Genomic DNA, 26,056 nt, shown 5'->3' on the forward strand with positions numbered 1-26,056 from the left:
CATAGTACAGTACCTTAATAAAGGTGCGTCTTGAAGGTGACAGTTTCTCTGAAGTATAAGGTGACTGAACATTTAAATAGCTGAAAGCAACCACATTGCTTACACTAGAGATGCCTGCAGGCAATACCCAGCCTCCCCTCTCATTCCCTTGTGCTCATTCATCCTCTCCCCACTCCTGGCAATAGTGAAGGGAGCAATCTCTGCTTTCCGCCTGGCTAGCATCACTTCCAGGATGTTAGAAAACTGTGCTGGCAGAGCCAAAAGGGAGCGTGTGAGAACTGGCACTCTGGAGCTTTTTTCAACATAACAGCCAACAAACAAACAAACAAACAAACAAAGAAAAAAGCCTTGGCCCACTACACTGTAAAAAAAACAAAACCTTTGTGTTTTTTACAGTGGATTTACATCTAATTATTCCAATTTGTTTGCAATTCCTTTACTTATTTATTTCATAACATTGATATGCCGCTCCAATGTAAAAAAGAAGTCTGCACTTGCCCACAGGTTTCAGGATAGTCTTGTTGTACATAATAAGCAGCTGGTGACACAGTTCAATGTACAGTATGTCTTTGCATTAACCAGTGTCACTGGCAGCACACTGCAGCTGAAAGGGAAATGCTTTTTTGCTCAAAAGTATATGAGCAAAGAGTGCAGTAGGGGTAGGTACTGATTCCCACTGCCCCAGTATTTCCCACTACAGTATGTGGAAATCCTGATAACAGTGATCCCAAAGTCAGCTTAGGACATCATCCCAGTGCTTAGATTCATCACTGTCTTCCTGCGCTCCTTTCACTGTCTGTCTCTGAGATTTCACCTTCCTGCACTAGCTTTGAAAACTTGCCACATGCTTTGCAGTGCTGTCCGTATGTTAGGCATTTTTCTTTTCTCTTTACATGTTGTTTCCTGCAATACTAGCATTGTCTCCTGCATGCTCCTTCACTAGGTGGCACATCCTATTTATAGTGATGTCCGGACTGTTGGACAGCACATACCTGTCTCTTCGGTGCCTGCTAACATTCTAATTCTTGCTTTAGAAAGTTCTGCTGACCTGCCAGGCAGCGATGTAGTGTTAAATTGGGTTCCTGCAACAGTTACTCATGCAAATGCTGATCTCTTGTCCCCCAAACAATTGTGAATCTGATGACAGAGTCACCCTAAAATTACAGGTTGATGCTAGAGTCCTTCATACAGAAACATAAGCACCTGTCTTCAGCACCCTGTTCCCTCATAAAGAACTTGACAGTCTCCCACTGTTTCATTTTGTTCAGGTATACAGCATTTATCCAGTGCCTTAAAATATCTCCTCCAGAGTACTGCCAGTGATTAGGCCAAGAGACATGTCCTTCTTGCCCCTTGTCTCCAGTAAGGCAATACGACAGGTTTACTTTGTGATTTTCCTCCTCTCTTCAAAGCAAGAACCAGAGTTCAAACTCCTCTCCCTTCTGCCTCCATGCCTGGGCTAGATTAGCTGCAGTGAAATTCCTTGGTGAAACTAATCTCCTCAACATGTACCGGTAGTTATTGTGGATGCATCAGGAAAGAAAGGCCTGTAAGAGCTTTTTTGTTGTTGTGATTGTATGCTTTTAATAGAATATCTATCTACCTATGTTTGTTTTTTAATGAGTGGTTTTTTTTGCAGTTTTTAAAAAACCTGTAAGTCACCTAGAGACCCATGAGTGAAAAATGAGGGTTGTTGTTGTTGTTCAGTCGTTCAGTCGTGTCCGACTCTTCGTGACCCCATGGACCAGGGCACGCCAGGCACCCCTATCCTCCACTGCCTCCCACAGTTTGGTCAGACTCATGTTAGTCTGTCCAACCATCTCATCCTCTGTCGTCTCCTTCTCCTTGTGCCCTCCATCTTTCCCAACATCAGGGTCTTTTCTAGGGAGTCTTCTCTTCTCATGAGGTGGCCAAAGTACTGGAGCCTCAGCTTCAGGATCTGTAAAAATGTGGGTGCCCACACACAAATATATAGGCTATAAAATCAAACTATGGTTTTATATTTGCTGTAGCTTAAGCCACCCAGCCAGATGGGTGGGGTAGAAATAATAGAATTCTTATTCTTATTCTTATTCTACTGCTACTATTTCGAATAAGAATAAGAATAAGGGAAAATGCAGCGTGAGAGCATTTTTAGTATAGAGGGGCGCCGGAGACGTTCCCCTAAGTCGGGGCGAGGGACGACAACTTGACCCAACAGCAGCAGCAGCAGCAGCAACAGCCACCGCCGCTTGAGGCGCTGTTGCTCTTTCCTCACCCGGCCGCGCTTCCCGCCTCCCTCATAGAGCAGCAGCCCAGCAGGTGGCGCCACAGCCCCGCGAGGCCGGCAGGGGGCGTGGCTGCGCGCTGACATCGCCGGCGAGGGTGACGCAGCCCGGGGCGGGGGCGGAGCCTCGGGAGCCGTGTTTTGCATCAGGAGCCGGCGGCAGCGGCGGAGGAGGCGGCGCTGGCACTCTTGACCGGAGGGTCCCCTTCGGGTCCGCTGCCCTGTAGTGTTTCCCCCTCCCCCCCCGCGCCGCCCCACCTTCGCGACCGCCATGTACCGGGCCCTGTACGGCTTCCGCTCGGCCGAGCCCAGCTCCCTGGCCTTCGGCGCCGGAGAGACCTTCCTGCTGCTGGAGCGGAGCAACCAGCACTGGTGGCTGGTGACCCGAGCGGGCTCCGGGGAGACGGGCTACGTGCCGGCCTCTTACCTGAAGCGCCTACAGGTCAGGCGTGGGACGGCGGTGGCAGGGGGGCGAGGGAGGCGGCGGCGGGGACGACAGCCTCGAGGGGGACGCGGCGGGGCTCCGGCCCCTTCCTCCTCCTCCTCCTCTTGCTCCCCGCCTGCCATGGGTGGGGGGTGGGCCTTGCGCCCGTGTCGCCCCCTCTTCCAGGTGTGCAAAGCACGCGCACGCAGCTGGTCCTGGGGGGTTTTCCCAGACGCAGCCCATAACTTCGAGGGAAGGAGGCCAGCCCGGATTTGCCTCACGCGTCGCTCGTGTTTACGTCTGCTTCGCTCTCCCGCGCACACCTTTCTGTCGCTGCGCAGGTCCATGGGGGAGGAATGGCCAAGGTTTCCCAGTGCCGCCTCTGCAGCCTGTGGCCTCTGGGGAGGTTGTGTGCAGCTCCGGGCACAGAAGAAGGGACTGTAGTGTAGAAGGAAGGGGCGGAAGCGTCCCCCACCCCCGGGGGCTTTGCTGCCTTTAGAGAGCTGCTGGGCACCCGGTGAGAATGGTGCGCGCACCTTCCCCTGGAAAGTTAGGCGGCGCTGGCCTCTGGGTCTCGTGGGTCTCGGCGACGCCGTGCCGCTTCGAGTTGTGTCAAGTGGCGCAGGGCCTGCTTCGAGGAGATGGGCAGCTCTCACATGGTGTGTTGACAGGGTAGGGGTCAAATGACAAGACTCGTGAGACTTGAAGGTGACTCTGGGCTAGAGAGAGTGTCTCCTTGCTAAAGGAAGCCTTACTTTACAGTGCTTCTTGTAGTGACTGTGTCACTTAGCACTTCTCCATTTCAGGTCTTCTTCAAAGCTCTTTTGCAGATGTTTGTCCTTGGTTTGTCCCTCAGTGGCCTGGTATTGCTCTTGCGATGCCCTTTTATTGACTGTGATTTCTTACAGTTGGGCCAGGCAAATGGTTAAAAATAAAAATAATATTTTACAAAGAATGCTTTGTAATCTTACATCAGTATCTGCTCTAGTACGCCAAAAGGAGGGGGGGGGGCATTTCTTGTTACTTCCAAATATCACTATGTGAGATGGAAACTGATGGGGATATGAAATGAAAATACAGTATGCAGTCTTGCTCAAGTAGCAAGGAAGAGAAACTGGTGCAGAATGAAAGATGGGATAGTATATCAGATGAGGTGCATCCTAAGATGCTTAGCCTACACCTGCGTCTCATTGCCCAAGGGACGTGAAACATGCATTTGGTCCTAACTTTCACACCAGAAAGTCAAGCTCTAATGTGGGCATGTTCAAGGGTGAGTTGCATACAACCCAAGGTATTCATGGTATACTGTATTCAGAAACAGATCATGGGGGGGGGGGGGAGAGAGAGAGAGAGAGAGAGTGCTAACACACACTCCTTCCCTTTATCTCTAGTGTTTGCAAATCCAATGACCCATCTCTCACACCTGATCTCCATGTGCAGAATATATAGTTCATTGGAGCTCGAGTGTATTGATGTGGATGAAATGTGAAGGCATTTGTAATGCTGAAAAGGAAAAGGGAAAACTATGTGGCAGTTACTCCCAAAGGGAGCCTGTGTTGGATGCTAGCCATTACAAAGGATTCAGAGCTCTACTAATGCATGTATTTCTTGATGTTTCTGTATACATTTTGTGTGTGTGTGTGTGTCAGGCAGCTGTTTAGAAAGTATTTCTGAAGCTGGCTTTCTGTGTTTACTGAGAATACTGTGACTCGCTGAATGCAGAGGAGAGCAGCAGTGGTTGCAAACCTCCTTCTAATGTGGATTATAATAGAGAGAGGCTAATAACAGGCCTGTCCAACTACTGATGAAGGGGCCAGACGGCTAAGCCTGAGCAAATGTTGTAACAATAGTGGAAGTAATTATAGCCAAGTCAGACATGTTAGCAATTATGGAAAGTGAAAGAACAGATTGCTTCAGCCCAAATAGGAATCAGAGTGATGAGTGATAACACCCTCCTCTCTAGTGTGAGGGTGTATTTAGTGGAGAATTCCTAGGGATAGCATAAACATTGAAATGTGAATTTGCTTTGAAACAAACACAGCTTGGCTTAAAGCATTTAGTTCTAATGCTAGAAACTTGAACTTGTGCCTGAAGCAGCTGCATAAAGAAACCATGCTTTTGTGCTTAATAGTTATAATTTACTTATAAAGAGTCAAACGAGAGGTGACTGTTGTCACATACCGTAGTTTACTCTTGCATTGTTGATTCCCTTCCCCATATTTGGGGTGTGGGGTAGCCTCTTTTGGAACAGGCATGGAAGAAGGGGACCATAAGTCTCTAACCCCAACCACTGTCCTAACCTCCCTCACACTTGCCGTTTGCAGTGGGAGAAACACTCCCCTCTGTCAATGATGGGAGCATGCAACATACTTCATTGTAATATTTTAATGCACATATGAAGCTTCCAGATTTTTGAAAATGCAAAAATCCCCCAGTTCCCTCCCCCCAAAAATCCCACAGCACGTGCACAAGGCCCTCTACTGTTCAGAACACACTTGTGTCTTAATATAGGCAGTTAATTAGTGTGCAAATTTTAAAGAAATTGTGTCTTAAAACAGGTCCATGACTCATCAGAAGCACTGGCCTTTGTGCTGTTCAGGCTTTCCTATGTTCCAGTTGCTTATTTTTTGAAAAGGCCTCTTTTGCTTCAGTATCTGCCTGTCTGCCAAGAGAAAAATGCGGCCAGTGTAAGGATGGTGAAGCCTTGCCCCTTCCTATTAATGGCCCTGCCACATCCTGCCAACACACCCCTCTGTGGGCTGGATAAAGTGGATATGGGGGGTTGGAGCTGATACAAACCAGCCCCATCTGCTGTCCCATGCTCCTTATTTACATTGATGTGGACCTAGAACTTGTAAGTCATTAGAACTTGTAAGTCATATTAAGTCATGCCCCTTACTTCACAGGTAGCATTTTATATTATGTTGCGTGAAGAGCTCTGAAGTAAATGGGACAACCATGACTGTTTATGGGGAGTTGTGCTCTCATAATAAAATATTTTTTGGCAACTGCCTTATAATTGGTATTGGTCTGGAGCCTGTCGTTAATTTAATGTCCTGTCAGAATGTACCTGAAAAAATTGTTTTTTCAACCTTGCCTGGTGCACGATGATAGGAGTGTGTGCGAGAGTGTGTGCGTACATGTGTGTGTGCAGGGAGTGGAATACATTCAAAACAGTAGACGCCACACTGACCTCTGCAAACAGTTCGATGCCAGAATTCCAGTTTGTATTAAAAAAAAACTGTGAAAGGATCAGACTGCATTGGGGGTGTGGTCTTCATGGATGATGTTGTGAGAGTGGGAGAGAAAAGTACTGTATTGGTTTTTTTTAATAACCAGATTCAGCCAAACAGGAGTAGGGCATTTTGAAATAGCTTTAGCATTTTCAGAAAATAACTGCACAAATAAAAGTTGTATGTGGCGCCTTCCATAGGGAGATGCTGAGGTCCCTGGGGAGACGTAAACTCCTCTCTGCCCCTGCGTAGCATGAAGCCAAATGCCAGCCTATCCCCTGTCTACACATGCAGTAAGAAAGGGTGCTCTAAAACTTCATTTTCACATTTGAGAATCAGTGTCTCAAACTTGTATTTAGCAAGCATTTTCTTCTTCCAGCACCTTAAAATGCATTTTTTTAGTCCATCTTTTGCCACATTTTTGTCTGCATACAGAAGAAAAATAACTAATGGACTAACTCATCCCTTTTGATTTAGGGATACTCTGTATTGGTTTTTAAGAGGATTTGCTTTTTAAGCAATCCAGAGAAGTGAACTCCAAACTGATGAGTTATGCTTTTCGGTGATCAGTTTCTCTCCAGATTAAATTGCCAGCATCTATAGCACATACTATGCTATTCATAACACACTATTTTATCTTTTGTTGTGTTCATGCACCAGAAACCTAGCTCTTCTGGTTGTTCAGTAACTTGTTGTTAATTTAGTTGTGACTTGTTTTCCATACCAGCCTAAAGACATTTCTCCCATGAGTTCATTCTAGTAGGTACTTACAGTGGGGTTTAGCTAGCCTAATCATAGCATCCTGTATTGTAGAATAATTAGCCACTGATTTCAAGGATTTGCTAAGTTATCCATCTATTGATTTTCAATCAAAACAAGGTTTATTTTTTAAATTGCTGTAGCATAGCTAGGCCTAGTGAGCCCAAGGCTTCACTTGCTAGGAGACAGTGTTCTGGTTGTTTACAGTGACCAGAGCAGGAGGTTTCCAGTGTCTCAATAACTGTAGGATGGCAACCTCTGTCCCAAATATTCCTGAGCTGCTTTCTAATTTTCAGTGTCTATTGCTTCCAGTTTGGTGGTGATGCAAGTGTTGATGGATCGAAGATGCCAATAATAATATTTGGAAATAACCAAATCTTTTATAGAAAACCCATATACAAAAGAGTAGCTTAAGTGTTCAAGAGCTGTCTCTTCTTGAGTCTCATTTAATAAGTGCATTGATGCTAATTAGCAAGATGCTTAAAGGTAATTTATGTTGCCACGCTCACTGCAAGAACATTGCATCAAATGGTAAGTGACAGTGTGTTGAGACGAGAGAGGATGTGTGGTGCCAGTGAGAATCACTGTTGCAAAAAGTAACCCAGCAGCAAACTTCATTAATAATGCAGTCAGGTTCCAGGTAAACTCCACATGCTGCAAGAGCTACAGTCAGCGGAAGAAAACCTTCCTAGTGGAACTTCCTAGTGGGAGTTATGAACTGATATCACAGCATGGCAATTGAAATAATGTAATTTAAAGTGGGATCTCTGACTTAAATTAAGGCATTGCACCTGTTAATGCCACCTGCACTTTTTTTTTGAGTTCTTCCTTCACATCTTGGCTTCAAGAGGCAAAATGCACAACCAGCTTTGTTTTAGAAAACGTTCTGCCAGGCCGTGTGTGTTTTCTCCAGCTTAGTGGTATGTCGAGCTATTTTTTGTTCTGTGGAACTACAGAATTTATAGTGCTTCAGTGCAAAACAGGGCACTGCTAAGGTTTTACTGTTGACCTGGTTGTAAAGAGCAGCTTGAGAATTTGAGAGTGAAACCTAGAACACCGAAGGGTGGTTGATTTCAGCTGCAAGTGCATATTTGGTGAGGTTTAGTACCCTGTGAATCTAATGTTGCCTGTCCCTACAGGTTACCTGGAACAGATGTCCACATCCGTCTTTTCTCTTGCCTTATCCCCTACCATCTTTCTCTTCAATAAGAAATGCCAAATTAATTCATGCAAGAGCCCAATTCAGTTTTACTTTTGTAAATTGTTTTTCTCATGCTCAGGATCTGTCACAACATATTTGAGACAGAAGAAGCTTGTAGTGATCCTGGGCTTCCCTTTTTGCCTTCCCCTTGAAATTGTGGCTTGAGTCACCTTGAGCTCGTTTCCTGACTGTGTGCCTGTTATATTCATTGTAATTTTGAACACAGATGTGGAAAGGGACATAGTGGTAAATGAAAGGTCCTTTTAAACCAGCCTTGCTTCTAGGAAATGTGTTTATTAAATTCATGATGCAGATTTTAAGTTCTTGGGCACAGAATTTGTGTTTGAATTTGCATCCATAGCATTTTTCCTCGCATGGGGGACGACGACGATGACAGCAGCTTCCATAAAGTTGTGTCAACACCACAAAGATCTCATAAACTACTTCTTACTCAGCTGCAATGATACTGGGAGAGTTTAATGTAAGCAAGCCTTTAGTGTCTAGAGTTTTGGATACAGGATTTGAGGTCAGCTACACTGTAGGGAACAATGGCTTGAACAGGTGCTACAGCTGAGAGGTATGAGAAGCGCACCTGACAGCATCATCTGGTTAATTGCTTGGAGTTACTTGAGGCTCCCCAGTAAGTGCTACCAATACTTTAATGCAAAGCAGATGTTGTGGTAGGAAAACCAGCCTATGAACTTCACAGTGTCTGACTAAAAGGATGATGCCAGTTGTTGGAAGATCTCAAGAGTGTAAGAGTGACACTTAAATAGGTTGCGGACAGCAAAAAAGTGTGGTGGCTACAATAGAAGCTTTCATATGAGGCAGAACATAATTTATTGTAGATAGAAGAGTGAAGTTTTATATGAAGTAATAAAAAAAATCAATTTAAAAGCTTCCTCAGGAGAAACGGATTTATTCTGTGTGTCAAGGAAGTGAATAGTTGCTGAATAGGAAAGAAAGCCCAATGTAACAAATGAGGGCCTTATGGTTAGGTTAAACAATCCATACATTATCTTAATAGTAAAACATGTAATCACTTAATGGGAATCTGGATCTCTTCCAAGTTTCAGCTTTTAGACCATAAGGGTTTGGATTGCACCATAGCTCTACAGGATCTTTGTCATCAAAGATGAAAGTGAGAACAACATTGCCTCTATCTCTGCTGTTGAAATCATGACCAAAATAATAACCATTTATTATCTGTTACTGTAGGACTGTTGTCTTCTGTCTCTGAGAGTGAGATGAGGAGAAGACTGGCTCAGCTGTCATCGTAGCCTGTTTATTCAGTTGTGGGAAATGGTCTGTGAAATATTAATCTGTTTTGAAACCCTCATACGTGCAAGCAGATACATGGGTAACCAGTTGCAGCACAGCTACATGGGTAGAGCTCATCATGAGCACGAGCAGCTCATCAGGCGGGTTGGATGGATTCCAGCCATGCCAGCGCAATTCCAGCAAAAAGCGTGGGGTGGAGGGTTGCATTGACATGGCTAATGCATATGAACCATGTAGAGAGCTTCTCTCACATATGGTTCGCTACATGTAACTTGCTCCCTTGCTGTGGCTTTATTTAAGAGCATTTGTAACCAGCTCAATAGCACAAAAAATCTCTTAAGTGGCATACAAAGCTCAGAATATAGAACAGTATAAAACCACACATGCCACACCATTGCAATAATGGATAAAACACAAGTCACAATTGTCAGGTACAGGGGTCCAGCTTCAGCAACCAAATGCAGTGGTCAGGGAAAGTGTGGGAAAAGAAACATGTCTTTTAAAGATCTGTAAAACACAACAGAAGTATGGCAGAAGGAAGAGCATTTCAAAATGCAAGGGCGCAATAGCCCATAGGACTTGTTACTACAAGTAAGATCTCAGATGATCGAAGTGATCTATCTGTGGGCAGGCAGTCTTTCAGGTACCCTGGCCTGAAGTTGTTGTATATGTCAACAGCAAGACAGACATGGAACAATGGATGAATCGGATCTGCCTTTTGAGCACTGTGTATTTTCGTTGTGGCAGGTTAATTCAGACTTTTGTTTCATGTCAAACTGAGCATTCCACGTAGCTGATTGTAGAAAGGGTCTCTAAAGGATGAGTGGTGAGGACAGAGCAATGAGAACACAGCAGATGAGTCAGGGCAGGAGGCTAAGGGTAATGGCCAACAGAAGAAGCAGTGCAGGAGTGGGGAACCTCCGTTCACAGGGCAGACTTGACCTGCCAGGAAACCACACCTGCCTGCCCTGCACCTGAAATCAGGTGTGCGACAGGTAACTGTGGGATTTCAAAGAAAATGGGCTGCCAGTTGCTCCTTGGCTGGAGCAAGGTTCCTTTGTTGGGATGCGCCTTGCTCAGCAAGGAGAAACAGTAAATATTCTGTTGGAACTGTGTCTTCCCCTGCACTTTTAAGCCTCCCTGTGCTTCTTTCCATCCCCGCCATGGTGGTCAAGGAACAACTGTGCTCCCAAATGTTCTTTTGCAGTGGGGTTTCATTTGGTGCTGGATCCATTCCCTGCTGAAAGCAGTGGGGCTTGCATTTGGTGCTAAATTTAAAAAGGACTGAGTGCATGCTTCACTGCAAAGGGACAACTGGGATGACAATCTCAGCTGTGCCCTCCCAGTTGTTCTTTGGCAGCAGGGATTGCAGTTGTCACTGTTTAAATTCAATGCTGAATACATCTCTTCCACACCCCATTGCTTTTGGCAGGGATCGGGTCCACCTTAAGCCAGGTGATTGGCAGGTGGTGGGCAGACTCCACCCATGTGTCAGAGGTGGCCCACAGAGGGTTGGCCACCTGGACAGAAGTGGTTTCTCCTTCTAGGAGTTGAGGAAGTGCACAAGTCTAAAAAAATACAAGCCATTCTGTTTAGGTGGCTTCCTGCTTTCAGTGAGTTCTCATTGGAACGGCCTGTGTTCACGTGCTCAGGCTGGTTTGCTGCTTGAACGCTGCTTCCAGTCTTTAGCATTGTATCCTTCCTTGTGTGAATTCTCTTGTCCTTCCCTCAACAGTATTGACCACGTTCAAGGATTAACCTTGCACTAACCTTATCCATGATTAATGCTTACCAGAGTTCCCTCTGTAAGCAGAGATTGAAACCAAGACATGAACCTGGTTTGCAAACCATGGTTAAAAGGGAACCTATTTAGCATAAAGCACTGTGTACCTCAGAGTACCTTGGACCTTTATTGGACTGACCTCTAAGTAGAAGTGGACAGGATTACACTGCACAGTGAGAATGCAACTACAAAACGCTAGCCATGAGACTGTGTGTTCCCTACCCCAATCCATTTCTCCTTGCTCCAGTGGCTAGATTTCTACAGTTGTATTCTCAGTGTGCTAAACTTGAATTTGCAATGAAATGGTGTGGAAGGTCTACTGTTGCTTTTGATTGGACACTTCTTCCAGTCTGGGAATAGGATTTTTAATTGCCTAGGTTCACTCTCTAGTGTGATTAATACTTGGTTATTTTAAGCCATGTACAATGGAGCTAATACTCCCTCTCTCAATGGACTAGAGGATTTTTGTGACAAAGGAGGTACCACTGCAATGCCAATTTTAAAAAGGAGCTGTTCTCCTAGTTTATTAGTCTAATTTCGAGTCTTCTCTTTAGAGAAAACAAAGGCATTGCCCATGGATTATAGCAAGGTTTGTAGCTTCTTTCTTACTCTGATCTCCCTGCCTTAATCAAAGCCCCCCGAGGATCAAGCTCAGTTCTGACAGCTCTATTATGCTGGCAGTTAAAACCTTTGTTGCTTTTACAGTGCTAAAGAGGGCAAAAATAACTACCTTAGTGGCTGTGGCTAAAATTGCAAAGACAGGCATTTAACAGTCTTAGATCAGGTGAAGCTGAGTAAGACCAGGTGGTGTTCCACATCTCCTTTGAGGCTACAAGAGCTACTATGTGCAGAATTGGCCTGGTGTCCTGCTGCAAAAACCTGCTCATACTTACTCGGGAGTAAATTCCACCATGTTCTGTGGGCTTGCTCCCAGGTCCCTGTGTGCGTAGGATTGGAACTCCAATGTAGTAAATACTTTCAAAAGATTTTCTTTGATAAGCTTCTTTATCAGTTTCTGCAGAGTTCTCTAAATGTCAGATTTAGTGATTAACGCTGAATCTCAGTGCTATATTTTGTTATATTTTGTTTCTTATTATAGAGCCATAGGAACAGCACCATGGCTAAGGCATCTTGTTTGTCCAGCATTGACAAAGTCTGAAAATCCTATTTGTTCTAAAACGGAGGGTTTGTGCTTTCAGTACGTGTATAACGTTTGGCATGGGCATCTGCTTCATAAGGGATGTAGGTGGGCAGTGTGTGCTTGTGTGTGTGTGTGTGTGTGTGTGTGTGAGAGAGAGAGAGAGAGAGAGAGAGAGAGAGAGAGAGAACGAGAACAGTGCTTTGTGTTTACATGTGGGAGGAGGGAAAGGGGTCGCTGCTGTATGCGTGAGAGAAGGTGTTGGGAGTGAGGTGCTGCATGTGTATGTCATTTGGTCAGGTCTATTTCCCGTTGAAAAATGTGTATGTGTTTTCTACATACCATATCCTCTCTCTCTCTGTCTCTCTCTCTCTCTGTTACTATTACTATATACTTTGTCTTGTGACTTCAGTTGTAGCCTCTGGGTTGACTCATTCCTTGAGCCATTGAGATTCCTGCCATGGATTTACTTGATCTGCAGTCTGTGATAATAATGGGCTACATTCCAAAGTTGTTACAAACTACTCGGTCTCTGCATTAGTGCCCCCACCCCTTGGGCCAATGCACAATACTGCATTGCAAAACTGTGTGCCTAATATACTTCTGGACCAAATGATGAGCATAACAAAGAGGCAAGGTGGGGGATAATTAAAATGGCCTACATTTTACAGGGCTGATGTTAAGTGATTTCAACACATAAAAGTGCAGTATGTAAGTACAGTATTATAGAGATGGCTCATGTGATTCTGTGAATTGTTTTCAAAAACAAGAAATTGTAGCATTTAAAAAATCTCTAGTTTTAAGACTTCAGACTCTTACAGATTCACACATGTACAAAAAATTCACACATGTACAAAAATTTTTTTACGGAAATTTCAAGTTAAAGGAAGAACCTTAAGTTGTATGTCATGCAAGCAGCAAGTACTCCATATGTACACTCACTCCTGTTCTGTGCACACTTACAACTACTTGACTTTGTCTTTCAGCCCCAGCCCCCTTTCTCTACTTAGAGGAAGCACTGGTACTTGCTCTCCCAGCTCCATGGTCCCAATCCAGATTGGCTCTGATGGCTGCTCTTATTTGGCAAAATTTGAAAAGATGGAAGTCTCAGTCACAGATTCATGGTCTCTCTTACTTTGGCATTTAAGATACAGCACAGGCTTTATTCAATGGTGGTTCTGCACAGCTGTTCCATGCTGGGAAATATTTAATATTGACATCATATTATATATAGCTAAAATACAGCTAGATGTAGCCTTTGTCTCCTGTTACTAGGATGATAAAGCAGCAGGTTGAACTGGAGGAAACTTCTGAAAGTGACAGCCCTTTACTATATTATGGTTTACAAATGAATAGCTTATTCGGAAAGACTAAACAAATGGAGAACCTCCGCAAAAAATGCATCACCTGGGTTATTGATAAGTTTTCAATTCCTTACAGTTAAAAGTAACAATATAAAATGTAGTAGCAAACGTTGAAAAGATGTTGACTGAAAGTCGTAACAGTTGGGGTGGCAGAGTTGGGAAAGGAGATACGAACAGAGGAGCTAAAATATTCTAGGCCAGAATAGCTGAGGCTCCCTTTCTCCCCGTCTTCATACAAGAATAACCTGGCATGCAATGAATCGAGAGTAAATACTCTGCCAACAAGCAGTCTGTGAAATTCACACCCACAGCATACTGCTGAGGATATATATAGGAATAACACTGCTGCTTTAATAAAATTGTGAAGATAAGCATTTGTTTTTGTGTTCCAGAGAGCCTGCCACAAGGTTTTCAAGCAAGCCAAAGTTCCTCTAAATATCTACCACACTTGCTCTTGGACTGTAGGATTGGGCTATTTGGGGGTGCTTAAGAAGACTCTTGATGTATCAGGTCAAAGACTTATCTGGTCCAGCATCCTGTTGTCAAAAGTTGTCAGCCAGGTGCTGCTTTGGAGTTCATATGAAGGGTATTCGGCCCCCTAGCACAGTGTTTTTCAACCTTTTTTGGGCAAAGGCACACTTGTTTCATGAAAAAAATCACGAGGCACACCAACATTAGAAAATGTTAAAAAAATTAACTCTGTGCCTATATTGACTATATATAAAGTAATTCTCTTGAATAGGAATCAAATAAACACAATTTTTCCCACGGCACACCAGGCAACATCTCACGGCACACTAGTGTGCCGCGGAACAGTGGTTGAAAAACACTGCCCTAGCAACTGATATTTAGAGAGATACTGTATCTGAGCCTGAAAGTTTTATTGACTCACCTTGGCTGATACCTGTTGATAGTTCTGTTCTCCGTGAATTTTTCTGAAGCATGGGATCTGATTGTTAGGCCAGTTCTTCACCTCTTCCACTCCATGGACCAGCTTTGACACAGATGGGCACAGCCACCCATCGGTCAATTCTCTGATGTTACAATGACACCAGGCATCCTGCTTTCCTTTGCCCACACAGTTTGCAATCAAAGCACGATACTTTGAAGCCACTGGTGATCAGCTGATTTTCAGCATCTGCAAAGCCCTGTGCCTTTGTAAGCAATGTAATGATCATTGGCACTTGAGAGTTGGCACAGGACTTTGCAAGCCTCTGCAGCCAGATGACCTGCTGTGCCTTTGCATGTGGCTTTTATTGCAGTGGCTGTACAGGGCTGTTGCCCCACATTTCTGAGCAGTAGATGCATTTCCACTCGATGGTTCTCTGCCTCTGGAGTTGTTGCCAGAGTTTCTCTGCAGTTTCAGACAGGGTGCCTCTGTTCGTCCAGAAACGCTTGATGCACAAACTGCTCCCACCAATGACTGTCACTAGGAGAGACCTACTACAAGTGCAGTAGTGTCCTCTACAGATACACAATGTATTGACTGATTGTGGAATGGGGGTACCACAAGCAATACCTTGATGTAAAATTACAGCACAATACCACTTGGAGTGGTATTTAACAATTTCCCTATTGTGCAATTCTGTTCATAAACCAAATAAAGTAAGAGGCAGGTGTGCAGGTACCTTTGCCTGCTGGGTCAGACCAAGAGCCCATCCAGTCTGGCATCCTGTTTCCAGGAGGGACTTGCCAGATTCTTCCAAATAATGCCCCAAGCAGCACATGAAAAGTAACAGCCCTCCTCTGTTTGCCTTCCAGCTTATTGGGATTCAGTGCTATACTGTCTCAGAACCTGGAACTTCCCTCTATGCTTTGGCAGCCCTAAGAATTCAAGCAAAATCTAACAATCTTGGCAGTATATCGCTGTGGTGATGTTTTAGTCTGAACTTGTTGATATATTTGGTTATTATGCTGTTAATTGTTTTTAGTTTTTTCAGGGGGCATTGAAATGTTTTTTTTTGGGGGGGGGGAGTTTATATTTTTGAAATGTTGTATTTTGAAATAAGGATGCTGTGGTGGTTGTAATGGTCTGGCTAAAAGCAATAAAAGAGTATTAACCATAACAAACCAGAATGGAAGGGGCGTTATTTCCTTCTGTCTGTCAGAATAGCAAAGATACTTCAGTCGGATTGTTATTTGAAATTAGATTGATCGGTTGCTATAGTTAGCTTCCACTAATTACTATAGCTATACAGTATTTTTATTGGAAATCCCATTTTTGCACCATTCATAGTAATTAAAGTTTATAAGCTAATGATTTTTGGATCTTTTAAGTGTGAATATGGATAGACTATGCTCATTTCTGGCAGTCTGAGCAGAAATAAATTGAATCATTGGAACTGAATAAAATTCAACACTATGCTTGGATTCCCAAGTGTGAGTGACGTTTGCAGCCCAGGGCTGACTGTGCAATCCATTGTTCACACATCCTATCAGGCGATGCCTCTTGCACAAACAACTCTTCATTTATTTAGACAGCATAGCACTGGAGCATGCTAGGGATGTGTAAACCACTTTACAGAATTTGCTGTGATGACATCTGTCATCTAGTGTTGCCCTGATCACACAAGTTGACCTCTCCCTTAAGCAGTTGTTGTAGAAGATTCATTTTGAAACAGGTTTCAACCCAGTCTAGAGCTGTGTTTCTAGAGCTGTGGGGCTGGGTTAGAAGCACTCTATATTCAGTCCAAACACCTTCTCTTTTAAGGTTATGCTCAGAAAAATGGTTCTTTTAAGTCTGTAGCATAGGCCACCATACATGGTGCTGATTGGCTGGCATGCTGTGATGTCACCAAGACCACCCACTCTCACATTCAGAACAGCTTTGCACTTTATAACTTCTAGATAACGAGGGCATAAATGTGCATGCAGCACTCAAAAAATAATAATGAAACCGACAGATCACTGGGAGCATGTGGAGAAGAGTAAAAGTCAGCTTTATGGTTTGCAAGTCTCATTCAAATTGCAAAGGCAGGATGAAGCCAAGCTTATCTATGCCTAAAGGTCATGTTCTGAATTATTTTTATATTGGGCTCTGTCTTCAGCCAGAGGGGTAAAGTTCACCTTGTGGGTTTTGGAAATGGGTTGATGTCCTTTCCAAGTGTCTGCACATTTGAAAGATGTGTTCATGCTAGCAATCTGGTTTACCGCTATAATTACCCCTGGAAGTGGCCCTGCAGATTTATCCTTTTTCAGTAGCAGATAGGTGTTAAATTATCACAAAAAGCACGTAGCAGAAGTTTCAAGCATGCTGGGGATACATCTTAGAAAACAATTAAAGGGTTTCTGGATAGATAGAAAGTTCTGCATTTGCATTTTTCTGGGCATATGTACTTGAAAAGTATGTGTTGGGTTTTGTTTTTTTTAAGATAGGAAGCTGAAAGTATTCTCTTTATGCAAGGCAATATGAATGGGACTTCTATTGATATTGGGGAGGGGAATAAAGATAAATTCAGTGCACATGGCAGAGGCAGTACAGACCACTCAGAAATGTGCTTTTACTGCTGAAGTTAATATTAGGTTAGTCTACTGATGTTTGACGAGGTAAGTGTGAATGTGTCTTAATTTTAAATTTGGGCTCTCCTAAAGGCCTAGGGCTTGCTGATCAGAAGGTCGGTGGTTCGAATCCCCGTGATGGTCCTGTTGCTCCTGCCCACCTAGCAGTTTGAAAGCACGTCAAAAGTGCAAGTAGATAAATAGGTACCGCTCCGGCGGGAAGGTAAACGCCGTTTCCATGCGCTGCTCTGGTTCGCCAGAAGCGGCTTAGTCATGCTGCCTACATGACCAGGAAGCTGTACGCCGGCTCCCTTGGCCAGTAACACGAGATGAGCGCCGCAACCCCAGAGTCGGACACGACTGGACCTAATGGTCAGGGGTCCCTTTACCTTTACCTTTTTAAGTTCTTTAGAGCATCTTAGTATCTTATTTTAGAAAAATAAAAATTCAATAATGCTTCTTTTCCTCGTGAGATTGGGAATTAATGTCTGCGAAACCACGATATGCTCAATTGGAATGGAAAGCACTAAAAAGAAATACAGTTGCCATTGGTACTAATTGAAATGATTAGCATTTGCTGACACATTGTGTAACAGCAAATATAATTGAGCTGTACTAGAAGAAAAATGCCTGTGTTGTGAGAAATAGGGTTTCCCTAAGGAGAGACTGAGATGTAGGGTACTCTGGCTCTGAGCACAGCACATACTGCATAGTGCCCTAGTTGCAGCTATAGCTATTATGCCCCTTGAGACATCCAGCCAATCTGCGGGCAGGAGTGGATATTTCCTCTGCTTACTTCCAAGTAGGCATTCAGTTCCGTTAAGCAGATGTAAGCTGAGAAGATCTCTCCTATCCTTTAGAGGAGCAGTACTCAGGGTACTGCTTCCCACCTTAGCTTGAGGGATCCCTGGAAAGAGCAAGACAAGTGGTAGAGCAGCAGCTGATCTGTGGCTTGCCTCACTGCAACTCTTAAATGCTCTCTGTAAATAGGATTTTGCCAGTGGCCATCAGATCCACCCATCATGCAGTAGGTGCCTCAAACAGGAAATAGTTCTCCCCTCTTAAACAGTCTACTGACAGTGCCCATCTTACACCCTCTCTTGAGGCCAGCCACTCTTCAAGCATATAATCTGTCACCCTTTCAAGTCTTGCATAGGTGCCATATACATTTGGCAGAATTTTTAAAAACCATCTTCACCATTCTGTTTAGCTTCCTAGCATCTCTCATTAAACAATCCCTCATGGCAGGGCCTGGAAAAAACCTTTATCTGAGACTTCTGGTGCTGTTGGTGTAGACTAGACATTACTGCATAGGATAGAGACCATGGGTCAGACTCTCCATATCATGCCACATCATCAGCATGTGTTTCCTTGGCTGCATGTTTTGTCTCAAGCTACAAAGGTAGAGGGAGGTATGTCTCTCTCTGTGTGCTATGTTAATGCACAAGTGTTGACACATGGCTTGTGCTCAAACCCATGTCCAAATCATGGAGGCTATGGGACATATTGGAAGGATGCTTCATTATAGTTAACCTCTATGCACAGCTAAAATGAAGGAATGGCCATGCCCACAGGATTAACGTCAAATAAAATTATAGAAAATTCTTTCCAGTAGCACCTTAGAGACCAACTGAGTTTGTTCTTGGTATGAGCTTTCATGTGCATGCACACTTCTTCAGATTCGTGCATGCACACGAAAGCTCATACCAAGAACAAACTCAGTTGGTCTCTAAGGTGCTACTGGAAAGAATTTTCTATTTTGTTTCGACTATGGCAGACCAGCACGGCTACCCACCTGTAAATAAAATTATGTTAAGGTTGTTCTTCTAGGGAAGGAGAAAAGGGGCCCTGTAAAGATTTGGTAGGATAGTTGGGGTTGTATCTACCCAAATCATTCGTTGCATGGAACAACACCCACAAAAAAAACAGAATTTTGCTTCTGCCCCTTTGGAGCAGATTTTGGGGTGGGAAGGAGGAGAAGGGGAAGTTCTGTTGCACTCATGAAAGGGATTCTGTGCACAGTGATCTATTGGGATCCAACCCAGATCCTCTGAACACAACCTCCATGTGTGTAGTAGAATGATGGGAGTAACAACAGAGGCTTGGTCAGAAATCTAGGCCCTTAAAAAGCACTGATAACTAAGTAGAGAACATTTTTGCAAGCATCAATAATTGGCAGTGGCTATTCTGACCTTGCTGATAAAGAGATCCTTCCTTTATAGGGTGTGTCAGTGTCTCAGACCTGGGCAAACACTTACCGGTAGGCCTCTGTTTCTGTTACAGAGACCAATCTCTTCTCTTCCTCTTTTGGTAGAGTTTCAGTGTAAATAAAAATAAACAGAATTTTTAATAATGTCTTGGCGCAGTTCCCAGTGAACAATTTAAGCTTCATTCTGTCTCTAGCTAAGATTATATATTCAGCAACTGAGCTGTCAGGGAGCTAGTAAAAGGATAAATCCTGAAGGAGTTTTGAAAATTAAATACAAAATAGCCCTGATACACAATCATAGCATCAGTCTTCCAAAAAACAAACAAACTCCTTTCGTTCTCTAAACTTAAACACTGACATGAGTGGTCAACCCAAATTACATAGCCACCAGGTTGTGGAGGATCCACAGTGTGCAATGTATTAAATAGGTAATTATATTATTCTGTGATTCCGGAGAGGCTTAAATTGCATCCTTTCTTCATTACTATAGCAATTTCAGTTGTATAATTTGCTTTGGCACCAGATGCATTTTGAATAAATAGTTGCAAATGCCAAGCAACCATTTGGGGCCCCATTGATCCTAACAAACCCATACCAAATCCAAGAGCTTTCCTTTCTGATATATATGGTTAGGTTGTATGTTTGTGAAGCGTGTTAGTGCGAGTGAAGACATCTTCAGAACTAGCTTGCTACATTGCTGTGGAAAGTGCAGCATCCTGCACAACACCATGTTAAACATGTTTTAACTCTGCTCACGAACAAATGCAGTAAAGCAACAAAATAAATCTGCCTGACAGGTGACAAACTAGATTCCTTCTTAAAATGCTGATAATCAATAAAAACGAACCTCTTCTAATCCATTGTTGCTGCTAAAATAAAACGGAGTACTTCATTGTAAGTCAGAGAGGCAACTTAAACACTACAAAGAAAACACATGTGTTTTCCCCTGCTAGAGACGGTTGCCATTTGTCTGTTTTTGCTTTTGTTCTAGCTGTGGGTTGAATCAAGTCTGGAGTCATTTAAGCATTGAGGAGTTGAAGTTAGTATGATGCAGGCATCATTTTCAGTGGTACATGCACTAAAATTTAGCGCCCACTTTTTTTTTTAATGCATTCCAAAGGTGACTCTGGAATGACTGAACATGCCAGGAACAGTTTGGTATCTTCAGCGTGTGTGAACTGTTACATTATCTTCACTTATAATGGATCTGTTAGCTTTCCTTTTGATTCTCATGGTATGGTGCAATGTGTTTCCATTTCTATATGTGCTAGCACATATATTTAGAAAATGATAGTTTAAACTCAACAAAAAGTTTTGTAGTTCTTTATCTCCTTGGCATCCTAAGGGAGGGCGTTCCGCAGGGAGGGTGCCACTACTGAGAAGGCCCTCTGCCTGGTTCCCTGTGACTTTGCTTCTCACAGTGAGGGCAACAAGACACAAGAAATGCCCATGCTGTTACGCCATTGTGGTGTTTACTTATGAATCAAACTACTCCAGTTTCTCTCTTCTGTAGCCTAGCTAATGTTCTTGCCTTTCTCCCGATTCCCATTTATGGCTTGCACAGTAATATCATTTGGGTAGTGCATGAGTACATAGGGGCTAAGTACTCTGATGTTTTATTAGAGGTTTGTTTTAAAAGATTGAGCTACGAGGCAAGCAAACACAATGTACACACCTGACTTCTATGTTACCTGGGTGCATAACTTTATGTGCTCTCATTTACTAAGTAGTTTGGTGTAAGTGATTGTGACATTACAAGCACAATAATGCATTAGTTGCATTTTTCTAAGTGATCACCAGTTGAAATCACACATGATGAAACATGGATTGACTCCCCTCCATGGAAAGAATTAAGTGTTCTGCCATCAGAAATGGTGAACTCTTATGATTATGGCTCTTTTGGTTGTTGATCTCACCACAAAATTGGGCATTCTCTAGAAAGTTGACCCTGAGGGACTTATACCTTATTTATTTGTGTACTTACTAGAGAGTTGCACAGCTATATCTCTGTCATTATGCCATTCTTAAATAACATACTGTATACTCTGTGGATATGTGCATTTTGACAAAACCGTTTATCATATCAAATGTATGTGAAGGCCTATCACACATGAAATAGCTGTATTGTAGACATTTTTCTAGTACTTCACACCAATTTCCTCCTGTTCTCCCCTTGTGTTAGCAGAGATCCATTTAATGAGCAGTATTAGAGAAGGTTATAGCCTTTTGAATTGTAGTATCTTGCCTCCTGCATTATAGAAACCTAGGTGGTGTTCCTTATAAAATATAATGCTAGATATAATAAAGGATGAATGCTTTTGGAGGTAACAGCTATGTGAGTAGTAGAAATTTATTACTTACAGTGATGACATAAATATTCATTCTTTCCTTAGCCTGTTGTTCACTGCTGTATTTATTTGCCCAGATTTTAGTGCGATGTTAAAATGCTGCTAACCCTTTTCTTTGTTCTTTGGATATTTAATACATTTATTTATTGGTTGAAGCATAATTGGATCTCTTCTTTTTTAAGCAATGTACAAGAGCTTGCCCTAAAGTGAAGAGAATGCAGACTACACAACATAAAGTCTATTTAAAGGCTGAAAGGCAGAACTTAAAATTGCAGCTGAGATATTTTGAAGGAAGCTGTTTACATCTCACCACTAAGCTAATCTATTGGGAAATATGATAGACAGCCTTGCTTTTTCTACCCAAGTTTACTGGCTCCCACTTGATAGCGGCTGTGGAATTGTTGCAAATACTTTAACTGCTTGTAACTCTTAATGCATCTTGTGTTTTTTGAGAGTAGACAACAAATGGCAAGTGAATAGCACATATTAGAATATGGTGCTTGCAAAATGTGTTCTGAATTAACAGTGAGCCATAGGAACTTGCTGACACTTATCTGATCCATAAAAAATTACTTACTTGGAAGTGTTTCTCTCTGGTGCCTTGGATATCTAGGCAGCCCATGTATATATTTGAATTTCATATTGTACCTCACCTTTTTGAAGGCTTAGTATAGGCTACAGTAAATTTAAACTGCTTGAATATGAAAACTCATTATAGCATCCAAATAAAATGTACCTTAGTCATCTTAATGGCTCCTACACCTTAATGGCTCCTACACCACCACAAAGGGGATTAGCTACTTCAAATCAAAACTACACCAGGAAGCGGTATCTCCATGCCCATGAGGTTATTAGGACACACTAATTTCAGACCATTACCCTCCAGCCCTGTTGAAAATACCGTATATACCCGAGTATAAGCCGACCCAAATATAAACCGAGGCACCTCATTTTCCTACAAAAACCTGGGAAAGCTTATTGACTCAAGTATAAGCCGATTCACCTTTGCCACTGTGGAGGAGGAGGAGGAACGAGCAGCCCGAAAGCAGCCCTTTGGGCTGCTCCTTCCTCTTCCTCCTTTGCCAAGTTTGCATTTATGCGAGCAGTTCAGGAATGGAACAAGCTGCCTGGGGAGAGCAAAGAACCGCTGTTCTTGTACACTTCTTAAGGAATGGTTGACTGGGGAGAGCGGGTGGCGGCACGAGCAGAGAGAAAGGGCTTCTTTCTCGCCACCCCCACCACCCGCCTCACTCGAGTATAAGCCGAGGGCAGCTTTTTCAGCACAAAAAATGTGCTGAAAAACTAGGCTTATACTCAAGTATATATGGTACTACATCCAGGCCCTGTCCTGCAAAATGTTGGACCAGTGATGCTTTGAGGCAGCACTGTGGTTGTTATAGAAGCCATGAAGCTCTGAGCTGGTCCTCCCAAGGCAGCCCCAACATGGATGTTAAAATCCACAGGGCAACTGTGTGTGGGTTTTCCCAACACTGCAGCTCAAACAAAGAGACTGATGGGCAATGGGATGATTTTTATGACAACAGAGTTTATATATGTATTACCTATATATCATGACAAATGTTTATATGTGTAGATTAAAATGGTGGGTGGGGGATGATGCGTGAGTCTACCAGTGTTTTCGTAAAAGACAGCATGAGGAGATTCTAGTCTCTCCATACAAACAGAATCTTATGCATGGGAAAGTATAATATTCCATGCTGAGTGATAATGGTGAGTTTCCTCCACGTAGATGAATGCGGTGCTATATTGATACCTGAAATCTTTTACTATGTACAAGCCCCCCTCCAAAAAACCCACAAACCCCATATGAAAGTGACTTTTCTATACATTTTTTGTGATGGAGATTCACATGATAATAAGCTATAGTAGGAGTCATTTTGAATGTGTATGACATTAGAATGTATGTGGGTGTTTTTGTTGTGAGGTGATGGCCCAAAGATAACCCCGTTTTAGGAAAACAGCCATGTGAATGACCTTGTTTAATATGAGCATCTCCCGTACGAGGCAAAGCCTTGTCCTTTAGATCAGAATAAAACGTGTTCAGGGAACATCTCAAGGTCTCTTTAAAGTTTGTGCTGATGCCTTTAAATTTCACAATGACAGCTTTGTAGGAAGAAGTGGAGGCTTCTCTGTCAAGCCCCTGGGTTCTCTTCCGATTGCTGTTAAAAAGATCCTTGGGATTTGTGTCTCTGGTTTACTGTTCTCTTTGTACAATTTCTCTCACATCTGTCCAGGAAGAAAAATGTAACTAGTGGCATTTTCTTTCCAAGTCCGTCCCTTGAGCATAAGAGGAGTGCCTTCCCCTCATTAGTGGCTTTATTAAAGTACACATGGCTTTCCTTATGTAGCTTATACCTGAAAGCTATGTTTTGTTTTTGCATGGGTTTTAAGTCCACAGCTTCCCCACTGGCTTCATTGATCCCGTTCCTTCCCCCTTTGCAGCTGGGCAGCTGGGCTGTTGACTGTAGAGCTGTGTGACTGCTGGCAGCTTCCCTTTTAATAACTACTTGCTGATGCCGGCTATTGATCAAGCAGCAAGCTGAGCTTCAGCTCAGGGGAGTAAGGTCAGTTTATTCTTCCTCACTTTTCCTTTCCTGTCAAGTCAGTACAGAACTCCCTTTTGAGCTGTGAAACTTCAGAACTCATGGCTGGTACTGTGCCTGTGGCAAACAGGCACTATCTACCTGGCATATGGCAATCCTTTCCTGTGCAAAGGAAGGGAGGGAATTTACCCCTTGTGTACTAAATATCTGCCCTATAAACTAATTATGCATGTAGCGGGGGTGTTTTCGGTGGGGGGGAGAAGAAAAGATGAAGACGTGGTTATGTTCCCTTGGTAAGGAATGGCGTTTGCTAAGATTCCAGGGTACTTTTGGTTATCAGCACTTCCACAGCTAGAGGATACCCAGGGCAAATAAGCCACCAGGAAAGGAGCATTTATTTGTTTATTTTGTTAACTCCACACCTTTCACCAAATAGGCTTCACTGCAGCATACAATATGAAACACAAAACTAGATGGGGGAAGAGGGTGGACTTCATTGAACGTCTAAAAAATAGCAAAGAAAGCACCAGAATAACATTTCTGGGGTAGGTGTTGCATAGTTTGGGCACAGGGCTCCCCTTACCAGTGGTTTACCCTTACCAGACTTCCTGCACATCGGGCAGGTGTAGTCTGGTCTATCCAGTGCCTAAGCCAATTACCGCTCACATTCTGTAACCAATAAAGTTGTGGCCAAAATTTGCCCAATAACATTAACCATATATTCTGTGTCCTGGTGTCTTTATTCATCTTCAAGGGGGTGGTTGCGGGGTCTCGACACACAATTAGCTAGACTGTGGACAAAGTCCAGGCATCACTTTAAAGTGAGCAGGTGCTTACTGCTTGAAAGTCCTTGCAAGCAGCTCCTCTGCTCCTTGTTATTATCAAGAGCTCTGGAAAATAGTTTTAATGGACAAGCCTATGAAAGAAAGTCAATGTGTCTTGACAATTTCATTGAGAACTGGTACCTACTTGTATAGTATGCCAACCAGCATTCATCCTGTGGACATATTGCTACAATGTATGAGTAGTTCTAGTTGAATATTTTACCGTATAATTTCATGGCTATTCTGCTATAATTCTAACATTTTTTCTACATCTGTGACCTTTATTGCTTCGATTGCCGTACTTGTACCCTCAGTGCTTTCTATGTTTATAAGGTTCAAAATTTATTTTTCTCTTCATTTTTATTACTCTTGTGAAAATCCATAAAAATGTAATGAAGAAATGAATCTTGAAACAGGGATGGCTTAAAGCCCTCAGTATGCACTGCCAGGAGTCTGCTTATACAAAAAGGTGCACAACTTGTTTTTGCCGGGGAGAAATCTAAGGGTTGTATCCAATACTACCCAGAGTAAACCCATTGAAATTAAAACATGTGACTAAAATAGCTCCCTTTATTTCAATGGACAGGATTTGTCTAACATGTCCTGTCAGCGGAAGCCCTGCACAAGGACTTCTTCTTGCGTAATGGGGCTTCCCCTCCTTCTCCCGTGTACCCTTGCCCTTGAAATTGGATAAGCCCCCCAGAACAGCATTCAGGTGGAGGAGAGTAGGGATTGTTTCATCTGTGAGACGCTTGCACTGGTGGGAGGTTTGTAATAGTACAACACTGAATTCCACCTGTTGGGTCTAGCATTATGTTTGGAGACAGCCCTAATAGGGTTTCTCTCTCTCTCTCTCTCTCTCTCTCTCTCTGTGTGTGTGTGTGTGTACGCGCACGCTTTTCACACCTAACCCATAATTCAAACCTCTCGTCCATTTAGATTCAAGAAACACACAGTTCAAGACTTGTTGCTTTTACTTTGCTCCATGTAGACATGAGTTTCCCACTGAAATTTTGGAAGTGCGAGATAACTAATTTTTTAAAATAATGTGAAATGGAATCTGTAATGTGAAATGGAAGGGCTAAGTAATAGCATTTCTGCCCTTGAATTGCTATAGAGCTTTACTCATTTCTTGGAGTCTCTGCTTAATGAACCAGTCCAAAT

The 26,056-nt window shown here is 43.1% G+C and overlaps 1 protein-coding gene across 2 annotated transcripts in view; it reads left to right on the forward strand.

The window, feature by feature from the left end:
• The first annotated feature begins 2,394 nt into the window (after positions 1–2,394).
• The window catches only part of NCKIPSD (NCK interacting protein with SH3 domain), an 83,501-nt gene continuing 59,839 nt past the window's right edge, over positions 2,395–26,056 (forward strand). Inside the window, exon 1 of one of the 2 annotated variants that reach the window (XM_033141009.1) lies at positions 2,395–2,708. In XM_033141009.1, the coding sequence (XP_032996900.1) occupies positions 2,538–2,708 (171 nt within the window). In that variant the 5' untranslated portion in view covers positions 2,395–2,537. The remainder of the gene's footprint in view (positions 2,709–26,056) is intronic. The other variant, XM_033141010.1, reaches the window with a different exon arrangement.

Source organism: Lacerta agilis, chromosome 2 (assembly GCF_009819535.1).
Source record: "Lacerta agilis isolate rLacAgi1 chromosome 2, rLacAgi1.pri, whole genome shotgun sequence".
NCBI classification, from domain to species: Eukaryota; Metazoa; Chordata; class Lepidosauria; order Squamata; family Lacertidae; genus Lacerta; species Lacerta agilis.